The 26,421-nt window shown below is 34.3% G+C and overlaps 3 protein-coding genes across 5 annotated transcripts; all 3 read right to left on the bottom strand.

Moving 5' to 3' along the window:
- Positions 1-835: 835 nt before the first annotated feature.
- Positions 836-6,227, bottom strand: mib2 (E3 ubiquitin-protein ligase mind bomb 2). The gene is made up of 11 exons (XM_018548886.1): positions 5,779-6,227; positions 5,591-5,706; positions 4,710-5,095; positions 4,120-4,332; positions 3,852-4,029; positions 3,439-3,700; positions 3,055-3,366; positions 2,528-2,891; positions 1,976-2,187; positions 1,585-1,823; positions 836-1,420 (listed from the first exon to the last, which is right to left on the bottom strand). Exons 1-11 carry the CDS (start codon positions 6,210-6,212, stop codon positions 1,110-1,112), a joined length of 3,027 nt encoding a protein of 1,008 aa, XP_018404388.1. The 5' UTR covers positions 6,213-6,227; the 3' UTR covers positions 836-1,109.
- A 6,098-nt stretch (positions 6,228-12,325) lies between these two features.
- LOC108780960 (uncharacterized protein PF11_0213) lies at positions 12,326-15,301 on the bottom strand. Its single transcript, XM_018548812.1, has 4 exons — positions 15,273-15,301; positions 13,049-15,202; positions 12,760-12,961; positions 12,326-12,667 (listed from the first exon to the last, which is right to left on the bottom strand). Exons 2-4 carry the CDS (start codon positions 15,101-15,103, stop codon positions 12,390-12,392), a joined length of 2,535 nt encoding a protein of 844 aa, XP_018404314.1. The 5' UTR covers positions 15,104-15,202; positions 15,273-15,301; the 3' UTR covers positions 12,326-12,389.
- Positions 15,302-17,284: 1,983 nt separating this feature from the next.
- On the bottom strand, positions 17,285-24,728 carry Opa1 (Opa1 mitochondrial dynamin like GTPase). Of its 3 annotated transcripts, none has more exons than XM_018548693.1 (18): positions 24,529-24,728; positions 23,840-24,083; positions 23,474-23,609; positions 23,244-23,375; positions 22,721-22,765; positions 22,213-22,305; positions 21,966-22,123; positions 21,724-21,887; positions 21,369-21,633; positions 21,102-21,293; positions 20,839-21,023; positions 20,607-20,768; positions 20,362-20,549; positions 20,065-20,279; positions 19,702-19,959; positions 19,420-19,620; positions 19,126-19,330; positions 17,285-17,723 (listed from the first exon to the last, which is right to left on the bottom strand). In XM_018548693.1, the coding sequence occupies exons 1-18, from the start codon at positions 24,555-24,557 to the stop codon at positions 17,659-17,661; spliced, it is 2,937 nt and encodes a 978-aa protein (XP_018404195.1). In that variant the 5' UTR covers positions 24,558-24,728; the 3' UTR covers positions 17,285-17,658. The 3 variants fall into 3 exon arrangements, with proteins under 3 accessions (XP_018404195.1, XP_018404197.1, XP_018404198.1); XM_018548695.1 differs by having other exon boundaries at positions 22,213-22,302; positions 24,529-24,557; XM_018548696.1 differs by lacking the exons at positions 22,213-22,305; positions 22,721-22,765 and having other exon boundaries at positions 24,529-24,557.
- Between the last annotated feature and the right edge of the window lie 1,693 nt (positions 24,729-26,421).

Here is a 26,421-nt window from a genome sequence, read left to right as displayed (position 1 = left end):
AAGGTATGAAACTTCATATATTAATAACATACTTTAAAAAATGACAAAGTCTGAAATTTAACCAACAAGAGGCTTTCCAGTAAAAAAATCTGTATAAAAAAAATTTTAAAAATTTTACTATCTAAATGTACCCCCTCCCCCCTTCTACTGCGCAGAGCGGAGGGATTCGTAGTTTTTCGAACATTTGGAAACAGTACTCCTTTTTTTTTTCTTCTCGCAATAATGTAGCGATATGTACGAATGTTTCTACGGGCTTCTATGATTGTTGTCGCATAAGCACGATCGCACATATTTCCTACGTTAAGATGAAAAGCTCGCTCTTTCAGTGCTCATCATCCGCGCTCTCTAAACATGGATAAAAAATGGACGGGATAAAGCACAGGCGAAAACGCCGATTCGTGAGGAAGGAAAGCGTACACGATGTACATACAATCGTACGTCGTGCGTGTTCGTCAGGATACAAAATACCCTCTCTATATTACTATTAATTTTTAACATAACCAACTATCTAACTAATTATCGAGAAAAATAACAAAAGATAACAAAATCGAAATATCTCGTATCCAGGCAAACGCGATTATCGTGTCATGCGCGAACCTCTCTCGCTATGGCACGATGTTAGTGCAATATAAAAGAGCTTCATCTTTTTTTTTCTTTCATACAAATTGTTCGCGGAAATAAAATGTATATTTTGGCAGTTTAATTTTATCAGCACGAGATGTAACGTTACGCATCGTTACGATCAATTGGTAAACATTTTCCTACGCCGACACGATGGATGACAAAGTTTGCTGTTTGCAAACAAACAGAATGTCTCGAGAGGAACCATGCGACACAGCGAGTAAAAAATTTCTCTATCTCTCGTTCTGAACTCCGTAATCTAAATTTGGATATTAGAGTTATTTTACTGTTATTATCGCTGATGCCGCGCGCCGACCTTTCCTCTCGCGTTATACATCGCGTGGAATCAATGTTCCGATATAGGCAGTGTTCCAAATTTACTGCCAACACTGAAAATGCTATAGTTTACGTTACATGTACTATAGATTTTTAATACAGGCAATCAATTTTGGAACATAGCCATGAACATGTGATCATTGATCGGTCTTCTAATACAAATTAATTTTCTTTGTGATCGTCTTGCGGCACATGTGACAAGTCTTCAGCGGAGCGGCGCAGTGCTCACACGCGCCATGCCCGCAAAGAAATGCGACGTTACGACGGCGTTCCATGCAGATGCTGCACATATTCGCCTCTTCGAGATCCGCGACTCTAGTCTCCAAATAACGTAACCGTTCTAGATCTTTGTCCTTCTCTTTTTCTCTGTCACTGATCTCCTTCCGTTTGCCTTCCAAAGATACATCCTTCGATTTATCCTCCGAATTGGCTATAGAGACTTCACCTGTCGCCAGCTGGCCATCTAAAATAGTATATAAAAATAATATAAAACATTCGTACGATTTCATCACAATTGTAATTTGTTATACAGAATATCTCGCTAGTGCGGAAACTTAATTCCTTTAGAACAATTTCATAAATTCTTGATCAATTCATTTACACGAGATCAATCAAAAAATTACATACCTTGAATTGTTTGCGTATGGCCACAACGTGCACAACCAACGAGCGTAACGCTACTGCTAGGATCAATTCGATTCTCCTGTTTTGTGTTCTCTATGATCGCCGAGCAATCTCGACATTCTGCCGCGTCACCGGAACCGGTTATGTTCTTCTTCGCAACATGCAATCCTTCCGACTGCGATATATTATCTATCCGATACGCAGGTGGCTCTACATAACCGGGCGATGGACTGTTCTCTATTCTGCAAGACAAATTACATTTTCTATACATTTGTTGATAAACTCTAAATCAATTAAGTGATTCCAAAAGCGCGTTACACGTAAGATAAGTGGTGTTTTCAAAACATAATACAATTTTTCACACATTTAAAACACTCGTGTCTTATTGTCTTACTCTAATTGTGTGCTGTGACTTTGGTATTTGTAAGATCGTAAAAGATCGGCGAGCAGGGCGGCCTGTGGATTGCCTTCCAAAAGATCGAGCGCTGTCTTGTCTTTGTTATTTTTGACTTGCTCAAGGAGTTTACAGCTCCTGTCCACGCTTACCAAAAAACAAGCTAATGCTAATTCAGTCTTTGTGCCTTGCCTTGCCAGGTTCTGCCAGATCTGTTTAAAAAAAAAAGAAAATATTCGTTAGAAAAGATAAACTACCTGATAAGTTATTTTTTCTTTTTTTCTTAAACCATAAATATATATACGTAATTATTCTAAAAATTTCAATTTCATGAAAAGAAGATAATTTTTTAACTTTCTTCGTAGGGGGGAGAGACAAAGAGTGTGACTCCTCCGCCTAGGAGAGAAGGAGAAGGTGTGTTGTGCTGCCTTATATTGTAAAACTTAATCTTGAAGATGAATCATGATTTAGTATTGTTTTATGAACTAAAACAATCCGAAATCTTTTGTTGGAGTTAAAAAATTCTTTTTAAAACTTAGATAAATAACGTACAGCATATAAAAGCGGTGAATCCCGACTACTTTCGGATGTAGGTACAGCAGTCTGTTGATTCGGACTCTTTGCTATCGCGATATGTAACACAGTGTCGCCATCCTCATCCGTACTGCCGATATCTGCATTGTGATGTACCAACAGTTCAACGAGCGACCAATGTCCCTGCGAAGTTGCTAAATGCAATGGCGTTTGCCGCCGATTGTTGCGCAGATCCACTTTGGCGCGGCCACCGTTTTGCGAGAGAAGGATGGCTGCGACTTCCCGGTGTCCGTTCAACGCCGCTAGATGCAACGCTGCAAATCCGTCTTCCTTTTTCACATCTACCAAGTGACGCGCGCGCGCAACCAGCCTCTCCGTTGCACTACAAATTCATAGATTTACAAAGTAAATTAGATGATATATATAGGCACTTTATTTATATATTTAAATTAGATGGATTAGATGAATTTTAAGTACGGCCAAGCTATTACTATGCAGACGTGACCGCTATGAGATTATACTCGTTAAGAATCTTATACACATACTGAGCATTGCCCTTGAGTGCGGCGTGATGCAGGATATTGAAGCCCCGTTTGTTTCTCAGCGTGAAGTCGACCCTTTCGGAGGCGCATAACGCGTCGATCACATCTAGCGCATCCTTTCCTATCGCGTCGTGCAACGCTGTATCGCCGTACGAGTCTTGGAGATTGACGTCGCAATGATAACGCAGTAGAACTCTCACGCATTGTACATGCTGCTTATTAACTGCCACATGCAAAGCGCTACATCTGCCGTTATTAACGGCATTGATGGCTGCACCTCGCGATAATAATAGATCCATTATCTCTGGCTGATTGCTGTTTAATCAAAAGAGAGAATGAATAATTTAGTTGATTTTGCGAAAAAGACGACAACAATTCCTAACATACCCAAATGCCGCGTAATGCAAAGGCGTATCTCCGTCCTCATCGACCGCACGCAAGGAAGCACCAGCGTCTAGAAGGAGAGTGCAGAGCTCAAGCTGACCTTGATGAGCGGCCACTTGCAAGCACGTTTTCCTGCCACCGCCAGGAGCACACGCATCCACTCTGCCAGGATATTTCTTGAGGAATTCCCGTACTGCATCCACTCCAGCTTCGCCTCTAGCTGCATCTCTTAACAGCTTTTCCACTTCACTGTCGGTGCCCTCAACTATTGAGAATAAATTATATATAACAGATGATTTTGTTTTACAACATAATAAAAATTAATTTTCCTTTAATACCAATTTAACTTTAAATTCGATACCCTTTTTCATTTTATAATTAACAAAAATTCACGTATATAATAAAAAGGAACATACCTGAACGATCTCTACTGCTATTTGCATTATCGTGCGCGGCAGTCATAGTATTCGTGCCAGAAGATACTGGAACAACACTCAGCGGATTAAATGTCCATGTATGACCATGTATGTCCAACGCCACACGCAAGTCGCCATCAGAATAGATCTTAATTACCTTCCCAGTCTTTCCTAGAGCCTGCGACAAGTATAAATCCGATATCAAACGTCTGTCACTTCCATATATAGCCGTACTAAATTAAAAACAGCATATAAATTACCAACTAACATTTTTCATAACGTCTATCCATTCACCGTGGCCACGTTGATACTGCTTCACTGCAGCTAGGTCGCTCTTCACGCGGACTATATCACCAAGAGAGAATCCGTCCTTAGCGGTAACTTTTGTTAGGGCACCTGGATGGAAAGTCCACCTATTATGGCAGCCTTCGTACTGCACGCGAATATCTCCCTTGTCCGTAATTCGATGTACCGTGCCAATCTAGATTTCAAGTTAGAAAGTCAAGTTACACATCTCACATTAAACATGTTGATGTTTTAATTAAATATATTAAATGTATCTCCCAATAAAAACATTAATCAATATCAATTGAAGTTTTTCTCTGTCTAGAGAGACAAAATCGAGACTCAAGAGATCTAAAATTAAGCCTGCATCGTTGCATTTTTTCTTATTGAGCTACTTGTGTAGAATATGCAATTAGAATAAATTATTAGAACTGCATCAGATGGAATGTAAAATTTTTAGCAATTTGCTAAAGCAGGAAAATACATCCTGTATCGCAGATACAGATTAAAATTTAAATTTCAATTGACATTAATTGATGTTAACGACTGTAAATGGTCATTTTTGCGAAATACCTTTCCTATGTACTCAGCCATACGAGGATTCCAACCGCCATGACCATCTTGCATCTCTTTTAACGTATCGACCTCCATTAGCACTTTCACCTTATCGCCGACGTTAAACATTAGAGGATGTGGACTAGATGTGCTGGTGACACCGCTTTTTGTCGGTGTTGTGCTGTTTCCATTATCCGGTACAGTCAAGACGGGTTGGCCGAGTAACGGAAGATGTTCCTTGTAATAAGTACCAGCATTAGCCTCCTCCACATAACATAGATCGACGCAACCTTTGAAACCTAATCGATACACATTAGTGCTACCCGTGGACCATGTAACGGTTGCAACAGATCGACTACTTTCATTGTCCCATCCACGTATATCCATGACTCTGCCGGTTTTCCCTGAAGTATTCGAAGAAAATTAGATGGTAATTATATAATTCATGGTTATATAATACAATTCAATTAATGCCTCAGTAGTCTAAAGGCTTAGGACGCTCGCACGGAATGCCAGAGATCCGGATTCAACTCCCGGCTGAGGATAATATTTTCCGCAATAAAAAATTATTTACAAATTTTAATAGGTCATTCAATATTATCAAAATCGATCTAAGATGCGCAAACAACATAAAAAATCGTTAAATGATTAGTCAATTTAATTCATGATATTATTACAGTAGTTTAATAGTGTAGCGTTTCAAGTCTGAAAAAATTTCGACGCGCAATCAAAAATCTACATACGCAGTATATAAAAATATTCAATTATATAGAAGCATCCGAAATCCAGTTTAAACCGTTATGGCATATTCTCATTGATCACAATTCAATTAATTCATACAAGTTAATTTAAATTATTTATTAAATTAAATTAAGTTAATTTAAATAGAATATAAATACCACGTCCGCCATCCTGATTTCCCCATTCCCAATCCGGTCCGCGAATGACTTTTGCTCCTATAAAGATCCCTTTCAATGGTATTTTCGCGCATCCTTCTCTCGATTCCAGATGAACTCTGCAATCAACGTAATTGCAATTATATGTCAGAATGAGAAACACCAATTTCATTAGAATTGTAAACGCTTACCCTACAGAATTCGCCGTTTGATATCTCTCAAAAGTGTGTGTTAATTCATGTACATCTGCCATGTAACATTGAGTGCAGAGATCGTAGTCAAAACACTCCGTGCACTTCCACCTGATACCAATTATCCCATGTCTCTTACAACCATCGCAGATGATGTTGGAGTGCTTGACGCCAGCGGCCGCGTTATCAAACACCAACAAATCATAAGCACCCTGATAGCCGATTCTGTAATTACTCCTAGCGCCATGATCCCATTGAACAATGACTGTTTTGTCTGGTGTCCGATCGGTGGGATTTGGGCTGGAAGTTGTTGAGTTTCCTATGGAGGGAGGTCTACCAATCTCCACTATCGTCCCAGCATGACCCTCGCCACCATCCTGATCATCCCATTTCCAATCTTGACCGCGGACAACTCGCAAACCAACTTCTAGCATCTCCGAATGTATAAAATTTGGCTTTTGTCCCTTGAATAAATATATTATGCCATAAATGGAGGAATAATCTTTTATTTTACAAGATTTATATCAAAATTTGCTTTCTTTTAGTTAGAAAAAACTATATCTTTTATATATATATATATGTTTTAAAAATAAAAATGATAGTTTACAGCAAAATTTCTTGTTACAAAGATAGTTAATGGTAATCATATTTACTAGAACATTAATTTTAAACTTTAAAAGATATATATAAAATACAGAATTATCTAAAATTATTATTTTAAACTGACAATAATTATTAATAATAAAATAACAATTTTACATTGTAATCTCGCATCACACACAGTCCATATTTTATAAAACATAATAAATTAATATATCAATGAAAGAAGAATACACAACCTTTATTTTGTAAGATATCAAAATTTGCTTTTTTCTAATTATAGAAACAAAATTATATATCTCTCTATAATATAGTCATTTTAAAAATAAAGACAATAGTTCACGAGAAAATTTCTTATGTTGCATAAATAGAGAGTTAACAATAATCATATTTACTAAAATATTAATTCTATTTTGAAAGAGATACATACAAGATACAGACTATCTAAAATTATTATTTTAAACAATTATCAATAAAATATTTAGCAAATTTTATTATGAAACAATAATACTACAACAATAGTTTCATATCCACATGCTCGAATAATCATAAACTGTCACATTCTGTCACAGTTCGTATGTCATGTATTGTCAGAAAACATCATCGATACACGGAATTTACAAATTTTCGCTACAGGAGCGCAATCACTCCACGATATCCCCTGGATTCGGGCGGCGGTCATCCGGAATTTCAGGCAATACCTGAACCCTATTAATCCTCCGGACCAGGTGGAACCGAGATCGTGTAGAGTGCTCAATCTCCGGAGCTTGGTTTCCAGGCTAGATTTCAGACTACTCTAGAAGAGATACACGGGAGAGACACATTGCCGCCGTACCTGAAGGCAACTCCGAGCTCGGTCCTTATGAATCATACGCGGCGGAATGGTGGCGACGACGACGGCGAGAACGGTGCAGCCGACGTTCCGCGGGACCGTGCCTGGCAGGCACTGGTGTAACGCGCGCTGTAGCTGCTAACCGACCGTGGAGAAGAGCGGCCGACATTACGCAGCATCGTCGCGGGATCAGGTAATTATTCGCGCTCCATCGCTTGTAAGATGCGACGGCGGCGGCGATGACGTGACCACGACGTTAAATTCTCACGTCCACAATCGCAATGCTGACGACGATAACCTCATAACCGGGCTTGCTGATGATGAGGGCGCCTGTTTCGATCCAGGGCACGTCGCCCGCCGATTCGACGCACGCATGGGTTTGGATTAGATGTCTCTCTCTCTCTCTCTCTCTCTCCTTTCTTTTGGTTCGTTCTTTTTTTTCCTTCATTGGAGCAAATTCTTTTTCCTTACGACGATCATACACATTTTCTCCTTCTCATACGATCGTATGAACTGGTATGAACGTAATGCAATAGAATTTTAATTGGATCTTATATTATTTCCTTTTACATGTATAAATCATAGATAAATACAAATATATAGGAAGTTTCGATATATGAAATTGTTTACTTTCGAGCGTATTTGAAGTACGTGATAATTTAGATATGAAAAAGAAAAAAAATTGTTTCTTTACTCCTTTTACTTTGCTGAACGAAAGACAAAGAAGTATATCATGAAGTTAGTCACGTGACTGAAATACTGGAAGCTTATTGGTTGAGATTGGAATTGAAGATTGGGAAAATAGATGGAGCCCTATATTTCAATCTGTACTTTATTTTTACTGGTCGAACTTCAAACATCAATCGTAGGCCCATTCTACAATAGGGAGTTTTTGCAATACCGTTTATTCCAGATACGGTATCTTTTTCTTCATACCTAATTAAGAAAAAAAAAAGATAACGTGACTTTAGCGTTCACCGTATCTAAGATAAACGGTATTGCAAAAACTCCCTACTAAGTCGGGAGCCGTTGTCGTATGTCATGCCGTAAGAAATTGACCAATCACAATTGAAAACAATCCATCATGATTGGTTAATTTCCTACCTGGGTTGCGTTCCAAAATTCGACTCTGTCAACTCCGAGTATCTTTTATCTTTGTTCGACATTCGGCGAACAACAAAGATGAAAAGGTCTGTTCGCGTTGCATGAAATCCCCAAATAATTTTACACTTAAAATGAAATAGATATATATTCGGCGTTAAAAAGAGAGAAAGCGAAGATGGTAAGTGCAAAAAGTGCAAGCAACACGAACAGATCTAAAGATACTCAGAGTTGACAGAGTCGAATTTCGGAACGCAACCCAGCATGACATCCGATGCCGCATTCGACGTATTCGTATTATAAAGCGTAGAATAAAGCGGGGAGCACAGACTTTTGCATAACGCATAAAGCATGTGCATAATGAATTTCATTGGTCCATTGACTCATGCATAAGAAAATGGACCAATGAAATTCATTATGCACATGCTTTATGCGTTATGCAAAAGTCTGTGCTCCCCGCTTTACCCCGTATCTACAATAGATGTTTTAAGCTTTAAGCCGTAAGAAATTAACTAATTACAGTCGAATTCGAGGAGAATAATCGATTATGATTCGTCCATTTCTTATGGGTTAGACCTAGGCCTGTATTTAGAACGCGCTTACAATGATGTTAGCGCTCTAACATGCTATAGTTTACGTTACTATACGCATACTATAGAATTTCGGAGATAAAAGCGCGTTTTTATCAATAAAAACGAGTTCTGAATATGAACCTATGAGTAGAAATACATTTGAAAGTATACAAACTAATACAAACAGTACTTGTTTTTTCTTTTTACTTGATTATATGTCAGTAACTACATAAAATATTAATAAATGTGTATATTCGCAACTATTTACATTAGGTATGAATAATAATTATGCCATAACATTATTAAATTAAATATTTACAATTACAACAGTATCTGCATTAATTATAATAGCTGTTTTTTAAATATTATCATGAGGTCTTTATAATACATTACAAAAATATTGATTTATCCAAGTTATTGAAACAACCATTCATATTATGTCCTCTAAGAAGCAATATTTTATAAAATATATTCCTAATGTGAATATAATGCGCAAAAATTAATAGCAACTTGCTATATTCAATGATCGTCACTAGAACACACTTGGCGTGTTCTTTCTCCAATATTTCCTGGAGTAGATAAAATCTGTCTACCTTTTTAATTTACAAATATTTGTAAACAACTAGAAAGTAAATATATAAGATGTATATAATATAGATGTAACTTGTTTCATAAAGCATAATTGTACATGCAAATATTTTAAACATACCTTAAAAAGAGTGTTATCTTATAGGATGCTTAAGTCAGCATCATAGCTATTACTTACGTATATAATGTCATTTCATGATATAAATCTGAGAAAGAGAAGTGCCAAATCGAATCTTGTACACAGGATGTTGATGTGTGTGATACGATAGATTTATTGTAAATATACAGTTTGTCTGACGTTTTGATCCTCGGTTCGGATCCTTATCAAAGTACTTCTAATACAATATAATCATTGTGCTACCTGGAACAATGTTATAAATATTAGAAGTAACGGATAATAACGTTCTTGTCGAGTGTTCATGTGATAATGTGATGTTTCACATTAACACATTATCACATGAACACTCGACAAGAACGTTATTATCCGTTACTTCTAATATTTATAACATTGTTCCAGGTAGCACAATGATTATATTATATTAGAAGTACTTTGATAAGGATCCGAACCGAGGATCGAAACGTCAGACAAACTGTATATTTACAATAAATCTATCGTATCACACACATCAACATCCTGTGTACAAGACTCGATTTGGCACTTCTCTTCCTCAGAGTTTTATCACACGAGTCAATTGGTATCATCATTTAATTATGATATCATTAATCGAGCACAATTGGATAAAAATTAACTTTATGTATTAAAAATACCGGTAGATACATATTGAGCAAAATATGTAAATAAATGTTTTTTTGTGTTTTAGAATTGTTTTATAGGAGACAGCATTCTAATATTTGCATTACAGTGTACTGCATTACAGTATATATAAGCAACACATACTCTCCACTCTTTTTTGTATTATTTATTAATCACTGTAATGCAAATATTAGAATGCTGTCTCCTTAAAACAATTTTAAAAAACAAAAAAACATTTATTTACATAATTTGCTCAATATATGTATATCTATCGGTATCAAAATCTATCCTTGTAGCACTATTAAAATTAAATAGTCTCATCTCTTTTTTGTGTTACAAGTTTTAAAAGCTTTTTTTAACTAATATTTCTTAATAATATATGTATGTGACAATGTATTAATGTTAGAAAATATCTATGGCTTTTTACCAAACTCCTATTACTTAAATAGCTCCTATTACTTAATTAATTACATCTTCATTAACAATTATATTGTAAATAATTTTATGGTTAAATTTTTTTATAGTAGTCATATCAATAAAATTAATTAGTATTGAGAGAGAGTTAGTCATATTAATAGAAATATCGTTTAAAATGTATAGTTATATAACAAAAAATGACAGATGATGACCCCTGTGAAGCTAGCTCCCCATTATTTAAAAAAATATTTTTTGTTGAGTTCTGAATAGATTTCCAATAGTTCCAGAGTTCCTGATAGGTTTAAAAAATAGTTCCGTTCGAGAAAGTAAAAAAATCATTAAAAACCCCGAAATTGTCACCTAAAAAACAGCCATAACTTTGAAAGTGTTATTTTTACACAATTTTCTCATTAAAATATTTTATAGAACTCTGTGGGAGCTATCCAGAACTCTCGACAAAACTGTCAAAACCCTTCAAAAAATTTTTTAGTCTTCCAGATGGAAAATGGACACCTATAATCGCTCGTAACTTTTGTAATTCAAATTGTATGGATTTCTGTCATTAAGATTTTCGACAGAACTCAGCGGGGGCTACTCAGAACTCTCGACAGAACTATCAGAACTCTTCAAAAAAATTTTTTGAAACTATTATATAATATATAACAGTTCTGACGGGAGTTCTGGGTAGCCTCCGCCGAGTTCTGACGAAAATCCTAATGACAAAAATCCGTAGAATTTCAACAGCAAAAGTTACGAGCGATTATAGGTGGCCATTTTCCAATTCAGAAGACCAAAAATTTTTTTGAAGAAAACAATTTTTTTTTCACAACAACAATTGCGAGGTAAACCTCAATCTAATTGGATGATAGCTAGTGGTGATGATAGTTTAAGCTCATCAATTCCTGCGTTTTCACATTAATTAAGACTATAATAAACATCGTTGTATGATTTACAAATTATAACATTAAAATATGATTTTGTTCTTATGACATATTTTAATATTATAAACAAATGAATTGAAGATTTGAAGGACTTTTTTATATAACAATAATTAACACGTTAAAATTATTGTTAATATTATAACTTATGTCATATTTTAATTATAACATATTGTAATATTATAACTAATATTATAATTTGTATTATATTTTAAATACATATTTTAATATTATAACATTTATAACTTGTGAATTACATGACGTTTTGCGATGTTTATTATAGTCTTAATTAATGTGAAGATGCAGGAATTGATGAGCTTAAACTATCATGATCACTAGCTATCCAATTAGATTGAGACTTACCTCACAATTATTATTGTACTTCTTTTGAAACAAGGGCTATTAACATTCCAGATGTAATTTGCGATTGTTACTCATGACTTGAAATTGTTGCTGAAGATGACCTGAAACAAGAGTCGAAACGTACAAGGTGCATAATTAGAAAATTAAATTGATATAGACTAACAATAACCAGCAATAGACTCATATCATCTGTCATTTTTGTTATAACTATACAATTTGAATTATTTTTAAGGTAATGAGTTTATTTCAAAACTTAATAATTTTGTGATGTTTTATATTTAAATTTTTTAGAAATATTATATTATGTTATCTTGACTAGCTCAAATAAAATTAAAATTATTTCAAGTAATGTTTGTCATGTTATTTAAAATATATGGTTTTGCTTAGGTAACATATCTCATTGAAGAGACATCATTTTATATAAAAATAACTAAAATATTTTGACCTTACGTTGTATCTTTTGTCAGTGATGATTCGAAAGACAGATTTCTCATATTATTAAATATACACAGGGGCGTTTGTCCCGCGAAGTTTGCAATATTTGTGACAGCACCAGCTTTTAACAGTGCTTTCTTCACCGACGTACAATCATTGTCTACCGCGTGAAACAAAGGTGTCCGTCCCGATTTCATATCCCGTAGGTCTATAGTCGCACCGGCTGATAAAAGTACTTTGACTCCTTTCAAATTACCACGCATACTGCAATAATGCAACGCTGCGAAACCTTGGGAAAACGTAAATACATGTTAGCGAGGATATTTTGTGCGATCAGTTATACAAGATGTCTCTTGCATATATGTATTATATTAGTCTTACCCTCCGAATCAATATGATCGAGCAATTTTGGATCTGAGATTTGATTAACAAGAATCGACAACAATGGTGATGAATGCTTGCTAGCTATAATCATTGCGGATTCATGTAAGGATTTTGGGATCACTGGTTGTGCTCCGGCATCGAGTAAGAGCTTCACGATCTCTATGCATACGTTATATTTAATTGCCAATTCCAAACTCGTCTGTAGAGCATGTAAAACAATTATGTATCATGTCTTTTGAAATAAAATAAAATTTAATTTGAAATTAGATAGAAAAAATAAACTCACCACTCCGTCCTCAGTTAATATATCAACACTTTGTTTGCAATATTGAAGTACCATTAGGTGTCTCTGAACAAGATAGATGTTATCGCTTATGACTGCGTTATGTATATTTAACATACCGTTTTGATCGTATCGTTTAACATTTTCAAAGTCCCTCTGTAAATGCTCCAAAAGGCTGTTACATCTTACTTTCGTCATCGATAAAGTTTCCTTCATTTTAAGTGCATCTGAATCCTCTTTCCAAAATTGTTCCATAAAACTATCTAAATCAAAAAGGCTTTCTTGTTCCATTATATTAAGATCTTTGGATATAGAATTATTAGAATGTGACTTATTCACTGATAGATTTTTATCATTAGGCATATCACAAAAATTAATCTGATTTATCCTGTTAACATCATCCGAATCCTTGTTTATTAATATGAAGGATTTCGGATCAAGTAGTCCAAACACTACAGTCTGTACCTGTGTATCGTGTACAGCTTTATGGTCTTTTGGTGGATGTATCGGGATATGTCTCTCAATTCCAATACCACAATTTGCCAAAGCCTTCAGCGCCTGTTCACGTAACTCGTTGTCTCTTATGCTATCCATCGCTTTTTTTATAATATTCAATTGATCTGACAAATTTTCTTGAGACATATCTTTAGAACAATTCTTGCTCTGTACATTTGATTGCATGTTTGCACTAACATCTTTAATTTGTTGTGATTCTGAAATTTGCTGCATATGACTATTAGTAATTACTTTATCATTTTGAAATTCTGCCTTCAAGTCTTTACTTTGCGTATTTTCACACTTTGTATTGTATTTATGTATACTACGACCTCTGGTATTTGTTATTTGTTTATTACTTTCAGATGGCGAAGAGGTTTTATATTTCTGTATCAAAGTTGTGTTCTGATCAAACATAGAAGCTTTATTATTAGGTATAATTGTCATAACATTTTGTGTTTTTTTGGATACTGCTTTAGGAACTATATCAGACTTTTTTTCAGACAATTTATTTCTATCATATAAAGTATCCTTTTTAGTAGAACTTTTTATACTGTTGTTTTGACTTAAATTCCTATCAGTCTGATTACATCTTTGCACAACATTTGTTGCATTCTTCAGAGATGTAACTATCTTTCCATTTTCTGTTTTTTTTATAGTAGCAATACACTTCCCTTTACTTACTTTTTCAGACAATGGTATGTTATTCTTATTACTAGAATTTATCGTACGTTTCTTACTACTTACAGAACATGGTAATTTTATAATTTCATTAGATAATGATGAATCTATAGTTAAAGAAATTTTATTATTTTCAGCTGTAGTTTCCTGAATTTTTATATGATTCTGAACATCTATATCATCAATTCCATAATATAATATATATTTCTGATTACTATTAGTTTGACATACAGAATGTTTAGAATTTATTTGATCTATATAATGTATCTCAATAGCATTGATATTATCTTCATAAGTCTGTTTTTCTACCTTACCTTTCATATTTTGACTACTTAAAGGCTTTTTATCTTTGGTTATAGATTTTTGCTCATGTAACACATTGGTACTATTTTTCGAAGGGACGGTCTTGCTGCTAGACATCACTTCCATCAAATTTCTCCTTGGAAAGTTTGTGGAACCTTGTTTAAGTATACGTGGAAATGATTTTGTGGGCATGACCGGAGATAAAGGAAGTATCAACGGCTTATCGTTGGGTTTGCAATTAGACTTGGTAATTGTAACAGTGTTCCCTTTTGATGAGTTAGCAGGCAGCCTCTTCACTTTAAATTCTCCCAGGTCTCTCCCACCTGGAGATAGGATTCTCAACTTGTGTAGATTATGCGGAACTTGGTTCTCCACATTGGATATCTTCATGGTATTTGGGGATATAGTTGGCTTGACAAACTCAGCGATATTTATACCATTCTTCGAGGTATGTTTCATCGTACTGGGAAACTGTTGCGGTAATTGGAAGTGCCGTACATGTTCAAATGGCTGCTTTTTGCTCCTGTTCATCGAGATACACCTCCTCTTCGCCGGCGTTGGCCCTGATGAACTGTCCATTTACAGTCGCGATCCACAAAACGTCGACATAAAGCTTGCTCCTGATGGCTTCGCGCCACTCGTTTCGATCTCGCAGTGAAATCCCCTCAGAAGTATAACCTATGTTGAATAAATAATGGACTTAGAATGAAAACTTCCCTTGGATAATAAATAGGCAGACAATACTAACAAACTCAATCGTAGGAATGACTTATTAGCATTAGTTGTATATGCAATAATAAGAGAAAAAGGAATCACTGGTATGAGAAGGGACATCCCTGGGCCATCCCCTTAATTTACAATCGTCCACGATCGACTATGAGTGTTCGACATAAATTTCGGTGCACGTGCAAGGATGCAACGATGCGAAACTTAATGCTGTAAATGCTTTGTTGACCAATCAGAAGAAAGAATGGGCGAGTTCAAGACGGCAAAGCGGCTAGGTATGCTTGCCGAGCGATTGAATATAATTGGTTATTACTTATAGATCCAACCAATCATACTCGATCGCTCGGCAAGCGTACCTAGCCGCTTTGTCGTCTTGAACTCGCCCATTATTACAAATATTGTCCAATCAAAGAATGGTTTAAAATCTTTATCGCGTGGCGGCGTGTTCAGATTCCCACCCGAGTGCTCCCTGGGTGTCATGTCATTCTTGTTTAACATTTGGCAAACAATAAGGATAGAAGGATACCTGAATGGCACTCGGGTGGGAATCTGTTGCGGGATTCTCTAAACGTTTTATCGATTATTGTCACTATCGTTAACTACCGACAGCCAATGGCAGGACAATCCTAAAAGAAAGCGCGGCTCTTATTGGCTGTCGCTAGTTAACGATAGCGACAATCAGGAAGTAAGATATAAGGGTGCGTCCCGATGGAGAAAGAAATAGCAGAACGGAATGAGAACGGAACATTGATAGAAAAGAGATAGGATTGTTCTATCTCTTTTCTATCAATGTTCCGTTACTGATCCGTTCCGTTATTTCTGACTTCATGTGACTGCACCCTAAGGAGACTCCACTCCGTAAAATAAAAGTGGACCCATTTTAGGTTTCGAGTTCAGCTTCCGATTCTGATGAGTGCGAGTAAGAGAAATGATCATTTCTCTTACTCGCACTCATTATGCGCAGCACTACTAAATTCACGAGCGCTGCGAGTGTCGAGAATCGGAAACGGAACTCGAAACCTAAAATGGGTTCATGTCTTGTAGACTGGCGAGACCGAGTGGAGTCTCCTTATATCTTCCTTCATGGCGACAATCATCGATAAAACGTTTAGAGAAACCCGTAACTGAACATAGTTTGGAGTAGATCGCATCTCCAATTCCCAAATAAGGGCGACTTGCTAGATTTAACACTGCATCCGATGTGCGTCATACGACTCTTGCTGGATTCACACTGCATCCGATTTTCGTCGTACGACGATTCTGCAACCAATCAGAAAAATTGTGTCATCGATACGAAGCAAAATTTTGTTTCCTGATTGGTTGCAGAGTCGTCGTACATACGACGAAAATCGGATGCAGTGTGAAAATCCAGCATCTACAACCAATCAGAAAAATGGTCACGTTCAGCAGACTCAACTATTGCGGAGCGGATCCGTGAGCATTCGCTGCTATTGGTATATTCTTTTAGATCATCCAATAGTAACGAGCGCTCACGGATCCGCTCCGCAACAGTTGAGTCTGCTAAACGCGACCAATCATATTATCGATACGAAACAAAATTCTGTTTTCTGATTGGTTGCAAAGTCGTCGTACGACGAAAATATTGTAGATCCAGGGTTATGCAAAAGTTTGTATTCCTCGCTTTAAACCGACTTTTCATGCACAATAGTTTTTAACATACACCCACGTTTTTGTACGCTAGAATTTAAATTATATCTATATGGGGGGGGGGGAATTATATTGTAAAAAAATTTTAAGATTATTATATTAAATCATCAAACATATGAATACTTCGCTATTTATTATTCCAATAGCATCTTATATATTTTCTATAATTTTTGTATACATTTTTCAATATATCGCAATAACAGCCTCATTTTATCGCTGTTATTTACCGCTTGTAAGACAATAAATTTATAATCATAACATAATAGTGTTATTGTTGCATTTTTGTATAAATATGATCGTTTAAGAAATAATTATGATGTCATTACTCAATGCATTTAAGAATCTTTATACATACACATATCAATAAGATTCTTTCACATTTCGATCACATGTCGCATATTTACAAATCTGAATCGTATCAGAGCGCTGAGATTTTAACTTGTTACTTATGTTACACAAAGTTACTAAGATCAGGTAGGCAGTTACTTTTTATGGGCTATCACATGCCTACACTAATATGCCTAATGAATCCTGAATTCAGTTCTTCAATCAGCAATTGATTTTTTTAAATTAAACTGTAGAAATGCGTATTCACATTTTTTAGAGAAATTGATTTCTAAATATTCATTATATTACACACATTATACATCTACATGTACCATATCCATTCAATTGCGAACTATTAAAGGTTCGCTTTATGTGCAATATGATGCTCAACTTCAATATTTCGTTTACTATGCTCATTTCTCTTTATTTAACGCTTGAATAAATTCTTCTAATTTCTCTTGGATCTGCCTGACCCGTTCTAAAAATAAAAATGCTAATTAGCGACATAATTTAATATAGCAATAAGATATTTAAATACTTTCTATTTAATACTGATACGCGTTAATTTATTATTTTATATTTGATGTATTTGAACTACATAGAATTTATTAATAATAATATAAAAAATTATATTAAATTAATATATATAATATATAAAACTTTTAAAAATGTGGTTCTATTCGAAAAATAATAATTTCATAAAATAAGCATAATACCACACACAAGTTCTTATTTGTGATAAATTATTAATATAAAGTAAATAATTTATTCATATCAATAACATAAAATCTATATAAACGTTTTGGTCAATAATATAACCATCAAAATAAATATGATAATGAAATCGGCCGATGACGGTCGCAAGATTTTGGTTGCTAAATGTAATGTGTGAATTTTATTTACCACGTATGTAGTCCTCAATCGCGTGCTGAAATTTTTCCAGATTTACAACGCAACTCTAATCAACTATCGTAGTAATATCACTTTTTAGTTAAATTGACACAAGTAATCTAACAAATTTTTGATGCTTAAAACATCTTATTGGATCTTAATAATATGTTGAAAGACATATTAAAATGTTAACGATGTAATGTTAAATTAAAGACAAATTAAAATCTGTGAAAAAATAAGATTGCGAAGAATATCACAAGTTGGCGTCCCGGCTTCCCACTACTAGACTCATCAGTAAGATAATGTAGTGGTTACTACATACATGGTAAATAAAATTCACACATTACATTTAGCAACCAAAATCCTGCTTGACCGTCATCGACCGATTTCATTATCATATTTACTTTGATTTCAACATCGACGGTCTTACACAAATCTTAGTAATATAACCATCTTCAGTATAAAATTAAAATTATATAAAATAAACTAACACAAACTACATTTGTCAATTATTCGCTTACAACAACAATAATGCAATCTTATTCTTCTTGGTTCTTTCTTCATAGTTATAGTTTGTTACCAATGTACGTTAGCTTGTGTCCTCGTGATAAAATTTCGTCATAATTATACAATTTTTGATGAAACATAGTTACTAGACTGTATAATTAAACGTAATCTTATAATAACAAATTAAAGCAAGTAGTACAAATCTTTATAAATGAATACAATTTAATTCACCTATATTTCGTGCAAAATAGTAGTCAATTCCTAATGTACAGATAAAAAGTGGAGCGTCGGTGAAAAACTTTACTTTATAATAATTTATCACAAATAAGAACTTGTGTGTGGTATTATGCTTATTTTATGAAATTATTGTTAATATATATCTATATTTACTACATTAGAAAAATGTCTAAATCAATTCTAAAACCCAACACTTTTATAAATTACAAGAATAATTAACGATAGAAACATATTGCAATACATACTAAGTTCTTCTGCTAATGTGACTCGTCTGCCTGTGAGTAGCTTCTCCTTAATTTCGTTATCTTGACTATAATCCTCAAGAACTTCTTTAATCTCTTTGTCCAGTCTGCGAGCTTCTCTATTCATGATTTGTTGCCTCAGTGCATTTGCGGTGACTTTCAGCATTTGTTGAATCCGCCAAAAGAGCACTACGTCATTACATTCCATCTAAAAGAATTTTATTTATAAAAATGTTCAAATAGACAGATTCTAAAACGGTTATTTAAATGTACTCTTTTTTTATTCTTTTAACATACTTCGTTTTCATGCCCCGTATGATATAGATAATATCCTTTTCTACAATCATACGCTCTCGCTAAACTCTGTTGCAAGAAAAATCTTCTGTACACAGGATGCCACGTCTCTCGAATAAATTCATTGTCAATCTCTAATCCGTTTCTTTGTAAATTCTTTCTAACAGCTGTAAGTTCATCGTGTGTTAAAGTAGGTGCATGTTTCTGTAATCAGGAATACATGAAATAAATGTAGCAAAATTGCAACAAAGCTTTAATTAACTATAACTATCTATATATACGTACTTTGTCGGCGTAAAGAATTTTATCTAGCTCGTTCTTGACCGCCGAACGTTTCTGTTGCTCTTCGGTTTGGTTCTGCCAGTACATCCACCGTTCCTTGCGATTAGGGCCTAGCATATCACGCAGAATCTGTTCTGTACTTTGCAATTTTTCTTTAACTGAGGTTTCTAGAAAACGTACAGCTTGATCCCAATCACGTTTATCGTTCACGCTTCTATCCTCCAAGATATTAAGTTGAATAACACGTAGCATTTCTGATGCCTGAAAAAAATGCCTTTTAATACTCTCATTTATTAATATTATTAAAAAAAGTGAAAAAAAGTTGGAAATATATGTATAAATAGAAAAATAATTTTATATATTTACTTTCTCTTCCCACGAATGACGCCTCATTGCCTCATTTACTACAGCGTTCTTGAGGTTGTCGAAAATGCCATCGTGATCTGGACTAAGCCGAGCCTGTGACATAAAATTCTGAAATTCTTGCTGTAAACATTCCCATCCACTTTCGACGCTACGCGCAGGCAGTTGTTGTTCCGCCCAGTGTCTAAGTTTAATGTCGACAGTGGTATTGAACGCATCTATAACAGGAGAACATTAAACTTTAGGAAACTAAAGTCTCTGTCTGTCCAATGAAAAAATAATTATCAATATATACTATACTTGGATTTCCGCTTTGAGCAGCAGGTAGGTAGATATTTTCAAAAACATGCATACTGACTTTATCCCAATTTCGAGACATCAGTACTTCCTCCCAGTGTCTTGGTGATACCTGGGACAAATTGACTATCTCGTCCAAGATTTCACCTCGTGCCTTTTCGAAAAGCTCATCTCTATCCAGTTCCCTTAACCTAAATTTATAATGAAATAAATGGACGAAACTGAAATTGCTTCTTTTCATTACTTACCTAGGAAAATTGTTCTTCCATTCCGTTTCTAAATTGAATCTCGTAGCTTTAAATGCGTCTGCTTGTTGTTCCACTGTTTCACGAACCATTTTCCAAAAGCATTCGGCTACCGCCAAGCTCAAGTTTTTAGTGGTCACTTGACCAGACATTGCTAGACCATCTCTGAATAATCAGAGTTTATCAACACATTTAATGTCGTCAATATTTATGCATAAGTTTATGTCTAACTTACTTGAAAAGTTTGGAATTTCTAAAGAATTTTTCCTCGTAATCCTTGATCGTTTGTATACTATCATCTTGTCTGCCACGACCAGTAACTACGGCAAAGTAGCCCAATGCTTTCATTGGAAACAGTTTACCGGATAATATCTTGCGCAATCTGTCAGGATTAGTTAAATTCTCTTCTGCCATGTCAACCTGCCGCAAAATAACAACAATAGATGCAATGATATTTGCATTCATTAATTTTTTATATTATATAAAAACATTTCGTACTTTTGTCAAAACAAAGATCGTTCTTTTGCCCGATGGATCCATTTGAGCTACGAGATCGGTCACGTTGCTTCTTTCTGCATCAACGGAACCGTCTTGTATGCAGAGAATGATTGCATTAGGATTACTCATATATTGTTGGCTCATTTGTTTGATTGCTTCGCGAGTGTCTTCTGCCATATCAACGGTAACCGTCTGTCTCAAGAAAGTCACAATTTTGTAAGTAAATTTTTCTTGAATAATTATAATATAAAAGTATCATATACATACGCTAATAATACCAGGTAAATCGACTAGAACCATACGTTGAAGGCCGGGTCCTTTCACCGTCATGGAAATGACATCCGGGCTGACCGTTTTTCCGTTCTTTACGCTATTTTTCATTCGCAATTCTACCTCCCGCCTGAGTTCGGCTAACTCTGACTCCTTCGTGAGATCAAATTCTCTGGAGCTATCTTTGAATTGTGCTATATGATATGGACCTTCGCTCAATGTGACTTTGACTGGCGCTCTCGTCATCATTTCACCTCCACCTCTGTACAAAGATAGTAATGAGGATTATCAATGTTCTTTATGTTGTAAACGCGATATAATAATAATATATAAATGAAAAGTAGAGAAATACCTTGGAAATATCCTTGCTTGAGCAATCATTTCAAGCACGGATGTTTTACCGGAGCTTTGATCACCAACGACTACTACTCTAGGTAAATGATCAGCAGTGGAATAGGCACTATCGTAGTCATTAAGTTCATCCAAGACATCGCTATACATATCGATTAGTGACTTCTGTAAAAGCAAGAAAAACGTAGAGTACAATTAAAATAAATTACATATGCTATAATAAAATAAGATGTGTGCAAGTACTTTAATTTTTTTGTTGGTAAACTTCTGACTTCCTCGTAAAAGTATCTGCTTGCGTAATTCTTTATTCTCTCTTTCTAGTCTCTCTATTTCGCGTTGATATTTCAATTGCATCTGCATCAGCTCATCTTGCATGGCATCTATTCTCTGTTGCGAAGATTCTTAAACAGGAAAAGAAGAGAAAGAAGACATTGTGAGAATATCAAATAATTTTCGATCGTGGTGACGTAAAGCAATGATATGTACGTACGAGCTTTCTTACGTTCCTCCTCAGTATTATTATCACTAGCCAATGGACGTGCAAAGGCAACCACATTTTTGGACAAATGTTCTTTTGTTTCTGCTTAAAAATAAGACAGCACGTATTTTTAATTTGTAATAATTTGTAATTTTTTCTGCAAAAATGCAAGAAAGCTAGTATCAACAGATGTGAAAAATTAATAAAGACTATTTATGTGCATAAGCAGTTTTGTGTATAATGAAATTAAAATGAAAAAAAAAAAGAATAATATTGCCTTGTACATGTAAATAAAGTAGTAAAACAAAAGCAGTAAATGATTCTGTCCCATTTCATATTTAAAAAACGTATGTTTATTGTTATTAGCTTCTGCAGCTGTATTTAACGACTAAATATAATTTATTTTCTAAGAAAATTTTGCAGCATCTTATTTCTAATTTTCAAAAAGTTATTTGTCTATATTGTCTATAAAATGCTGAATGGACAGAGTATGGATAAAATAATTTCAATCTTTACACACCTGAATAACTTTGTTTTGCTATCATTGAGATGGTATCAAATGCACCTGAACAGAACAGACCACAATATTAACTATACAAATGTATGTGAAATATAGTGTTCTGTAGTAATAAATTACATATCATTAAATTTACGTAAAATATTTATTTAAAATTTAAATTTCTTTTTTAGAATGCAAATATCCCAATTAAATTTTACAAATAGACAAACAAAAATATATATTTATGTTAACACAAACTGCTTAATCATGCATATTTTTGTATACAAGCAATAAATGAACGTTATACATGAATTAATTACAACATTGAAGGAACTGGAAAGGAACTACATATCATGGCATCAATCTACATTTTGTAGTGATTTATTGGTAGGTAAGAAAATGTCAGGCAAATGGAGGAATATAATAACGGAAGAATGAATAGACAAAACAGGACATTTGGAAATAATTAGGTTATTAGAAGTAATGTGATATATGAATATATATCAAGGAATAGAAACGGCTTGTTAATAGGCTCGTCACTCACTCTGTATCGAGTTATTGTCTTGGTAATTATTTTGATGACTTTCCGTTGCCTTAATAGCGTCATCCAGTCTTTGATCAAACCAGGTCCTATATTCTCGATATTTAGTTACCCCAAATTCCTTTATACGTGGATCTGTTTGCATTTGCCAATTATTTTTATCGCAAATCATCTACGCGCTTTATTTTGCCTCACATTTTCACAAATAGCTGTAATATATTCGTCCTGCTTACCAATCTCGATCTTATCGGTCACATTGCTCCTCATTGTCATGAGTGATTCGCGAAAATCTTGCCATTGCTTTTCATTGGGCATTAGATTTCCTAGCCATCCTAAATCCGGTAATCCCTCCTTCCACTGTTCATATTTCTAAAACGATATTGTAATTATGATTATTGAAATCCAATAATCTCAATCTGCCGTAAATTGCCGGCTCGCATAAAGTAGCCACGGCAGTGTTGCTGCATTTAGCTTAACGCCGAGACACTACAATGTCTCCAGATAAATATTTATTAAATATAACTACATTTAATATTCATTAAGAAATGATCAATAAAAGGGTAAGAATGATACCAAAGAGGAAAGTTTGCAACATTTACTTTTTGTAAGGTAACGCCACCACCGACTGCACCTCCCAAGAGAAGGTATCGAATTTTTAACGCTCCTCTTAATATCTTTGTTATCACCATAGCATATCCGCGATATGGATTTGCGAAGTATCTTAGTTGTGGTGATGCTAGCAACGGTTTACAATGTCTATTAAATTTTCCAGACATTAATTTCCGTGTAGTAACAATTGTTATTGGATGTCTGGAAGTTTTAGAGACTAGCAAAATGCCATGGCTAAAAAATATATATTGATTCAATTAGGACACAGAAGAATCATAAATTATTCTTAATTAAGATTATGCAGTTTAAAGAGATTTGAGAAAAGAGAAATTCAAGAGGAAGACACAAAGAACATATGAAGTAATTACAACTTAAGAGAAAAGAGAAAAAAATTATGGTAATAAAAAATGAGTTTTTAATATAAATTTGAGTAAATATACAGTATAACGCTATCTCTTTTACTTTTTTTATATTTTTGTAAATTCGTGTATCTTAAATTTGTTTTAAATAACGACAGAGAAGTACCACGTTCTAACCTATCATAACGAACAGTTGCTCCATTATGAAAAGTATAAATTACATTCAATTCAATCATATCATTTTACGTAATGTAAACATTTAGTAAATGAAAAACGCTTCGTCAATTTATTTATTTCAATTATAATCACATATATCTCACCCGAATTTGCCACAAATGATCTGCTCCATTTTATCGGAGCAATCGTTACTTGTCGTCGATGAATAACGGCGACTACGGTAGCCGACAAATATTGATACACGTGCATGCGTTACAAGATGCGTGTGACGTAAGTCAGGAAATCAAAAGTATAAAATGTTTTCGAAAAGCCGACGATTCGGGCGTTACATACTACATCCCGATCCCGATTCATCCACTTGTTCGGAAACGTTGGTTTCCGAACCGTTGCGGAGTGGATCCGTGAGCGCTCACTGTTATTGGTATATTCTTTTAGATCTGCTCCGCAACAGTTGAGTCTGCTTCATTAGAAAGTTGCATCATTGGCTGCGGATTCAGCAGACTCAAATAGTTTTACAACCGTTTTATGATTCGTCTCGCTGATTATACTTTTAGATCTAAAGGAATAGTTCTATCTCAGCGAAGAATCATAAAACAGTTGTAAAACTCGAATCTGCTGAACGCGACCATTGCCACCACACAAGATTGCCCCTCGTTTCTCTCAAAAGTACTACTAAGTCACGGCGAAAAAATTCCTAGATTTTTAAGGATCGTACATAACTGCGTTCAAAGTTTTTATCCATTTTTTTTTTATAAATGTCTCATAGGCGTCTCATCCTTTTGTTTTATCCAAATTGTCTTTATTTACACATGGCACGTAACAAAACAAATTAACATATTATTTCTCGCTTATGACGTTACGATTCAATATGATGACTACTTAGGAGCTTTAAAAAGGGATATTTGTATGTCAGGGCGACACTGCTCAGATACTAAAAAAATTAAATTTTAATTAGAATGGGAAAAGGTGTACCTTGAACATAAATCTTTGACTACTGTAATATATTATTTAGAATTAATCGAAATTATATATTCTTTAACGAAAATATATATAGAAATACATTTAAAAACACATCTCTTCCTTTCTTAAATTTATAAATTGAAAGACGGAATTGTCGAATAATTTTATTTTTCTTTGCAATCCTTATATTACAAAACATACTTTTCCAGACGCATTGAAAATATGCTCTATTTACATTGGGTCGTCACCTAGATTTGTGCTAAAGATTTTCATTCTTTTAAATTTTTATACAGAAATAATATAAATCACTATTTTCGCATAGGCTTTCATATTACATATATATATATAATTATATATTATATAATTATATATATATTATATATCATATTATATATAAATATATGTATATATATATATAATATACGAATTATATATACATATTATAAATAACATGATATATATACATACATATGATTATGGCAGTACATTTACATTTAAAGTTTATAACCATTTTTTTCTATCACTTATACATACATACATACATACATACATACATACATACATACATACATACATACATACATACCTCTATATATATATGTATATATATATATAACATTTTCTCGTAATATATGAAAATCTACATACTTATGTTTTATGTGCACGAGGCGAGTACGAAAGGAAAAAGAATAATGTTCAGTTTTACGCATTAACAAAGCATCCGTTTTTCCGCGAATCCACGTGGCTTCATAGCTGGCCAGGTATGCATAAGCTTTGAGATCTAGAAAGTTCGTAAAAATAACGTGCAAAAGGTCAAGAAAGGTTCACCTGATTTTTTTTTAGCGAGCACTTAAGTTCCCTTGAACGCGGTATTTTTCATCCTCGAACGTTATCTCCGCGAGAAGTTTTTCTTTTTTATTTCATTGCGATATGTAAGAATACATACGAACATGTAAGAATATGCAAGAATATGAAGAAATACATTTTACGAATCACGAAAGAAGCTGATACAAGCGCTAAACTCGATTGGACCCGGTTTTACGTTGTCCTTTCCTAAATAAGCAATTGTGACTGAT

This window comes from Cyphomyrmex costatus, unplaced genomic scaffold (genome assembly GCF_001594065.2).
Source record: "Cyphomyrmex costatus isolate MS0001 unplaced genomic scaffold, Ccosl1.0 scaffold75, whole genome shotgun sequence".
NCBI classification, from domain to species: domain Eukaryota; kingdom Metazoa; phylum Arthropoda; class Insecta; order Hymenoptera; family Formicidae; genus Cyphomyrmex; species Cyphomyrmex costatus.
The sequence above is the reverse complement of the archived record's forward strand: the minus strand, read 5'-3'. Positions and strand labels throughout refer to the sequence as shown.

What these genes read in the sequence shown, in the direction of transcription:
- mib2 (XM_018548886.1), bottom strand. Translation starts at nt 6,212, where the DNA reads ATGCTAGAAGTTGGTTTGCGAGTTGTCCGCGGTCAAGATTGGAAATGG. An exon ending in CAAACGGCGAATTCTGTAGG is followed by an intron (nt 5,707 to 5,778) that starts GTAAGCGTTTAC and finishes CGTTGATTGCAG; the next exon opens with AGTTCATCTGGAATCGAGAG. An exon ending in GCACTCAAGGGCAATGCTCA is followed by an intron (nt 2,892 to 3,054) that starts GTATGTGTATAA and finishes ATGAATTTGTAG; the next exon opens with TGCAACGGAGAGGCTGGTTG.
- LOC108780960 (XM_018548812.1), bottom strand. Translation starts at nt 15,103, where the DNA reads ATGGACAGTTCATCAGGGCCAACGCCGGCGAAGAGGAGGTGTATCTCG. An exon ending in TATTAACTGAGGACGGAGTG is followed by an intron (nt 12,962 to 13,048) that starts GTGAGTTTATTT and finishes CATGCTCTACAG; the next exon opens with ACGAGTTTGGAATTGGCAAT. An exon ending in CGATCATATTGATTCGGAGG is followed by an intron (nt 12,668 to 12,759) that starts GTAAGACTAATA and finishes CGTTTTCCCAAG; the next exon opens with GTTTCGCAGCGTTGCATTAT.
- Opa1 (XM_018548693.1), bottom strand. Translation starts at nt 24,557, where the DNA reads ATGGAGCAGATCATTTGTGGCAAATTCGG. An exon ending in TGGAAGAACAATTTTCCTAG is followed by an intron (nt 20,550 to 20,606) that starts GTAAGTAATGAA and finishes TTATAAATTTAG; the next exon opens with GTTAAGGGAACTGGATAGAG. An exon ending in GTCATTCGTGGGAAGAGAAA is followed by an intron (nt 19,960 to 20,064) that starts GTAAATATATAA and finishes CATTTTTTTCAG; the next exon opens with GCATCAGAAATGCTACGTGT.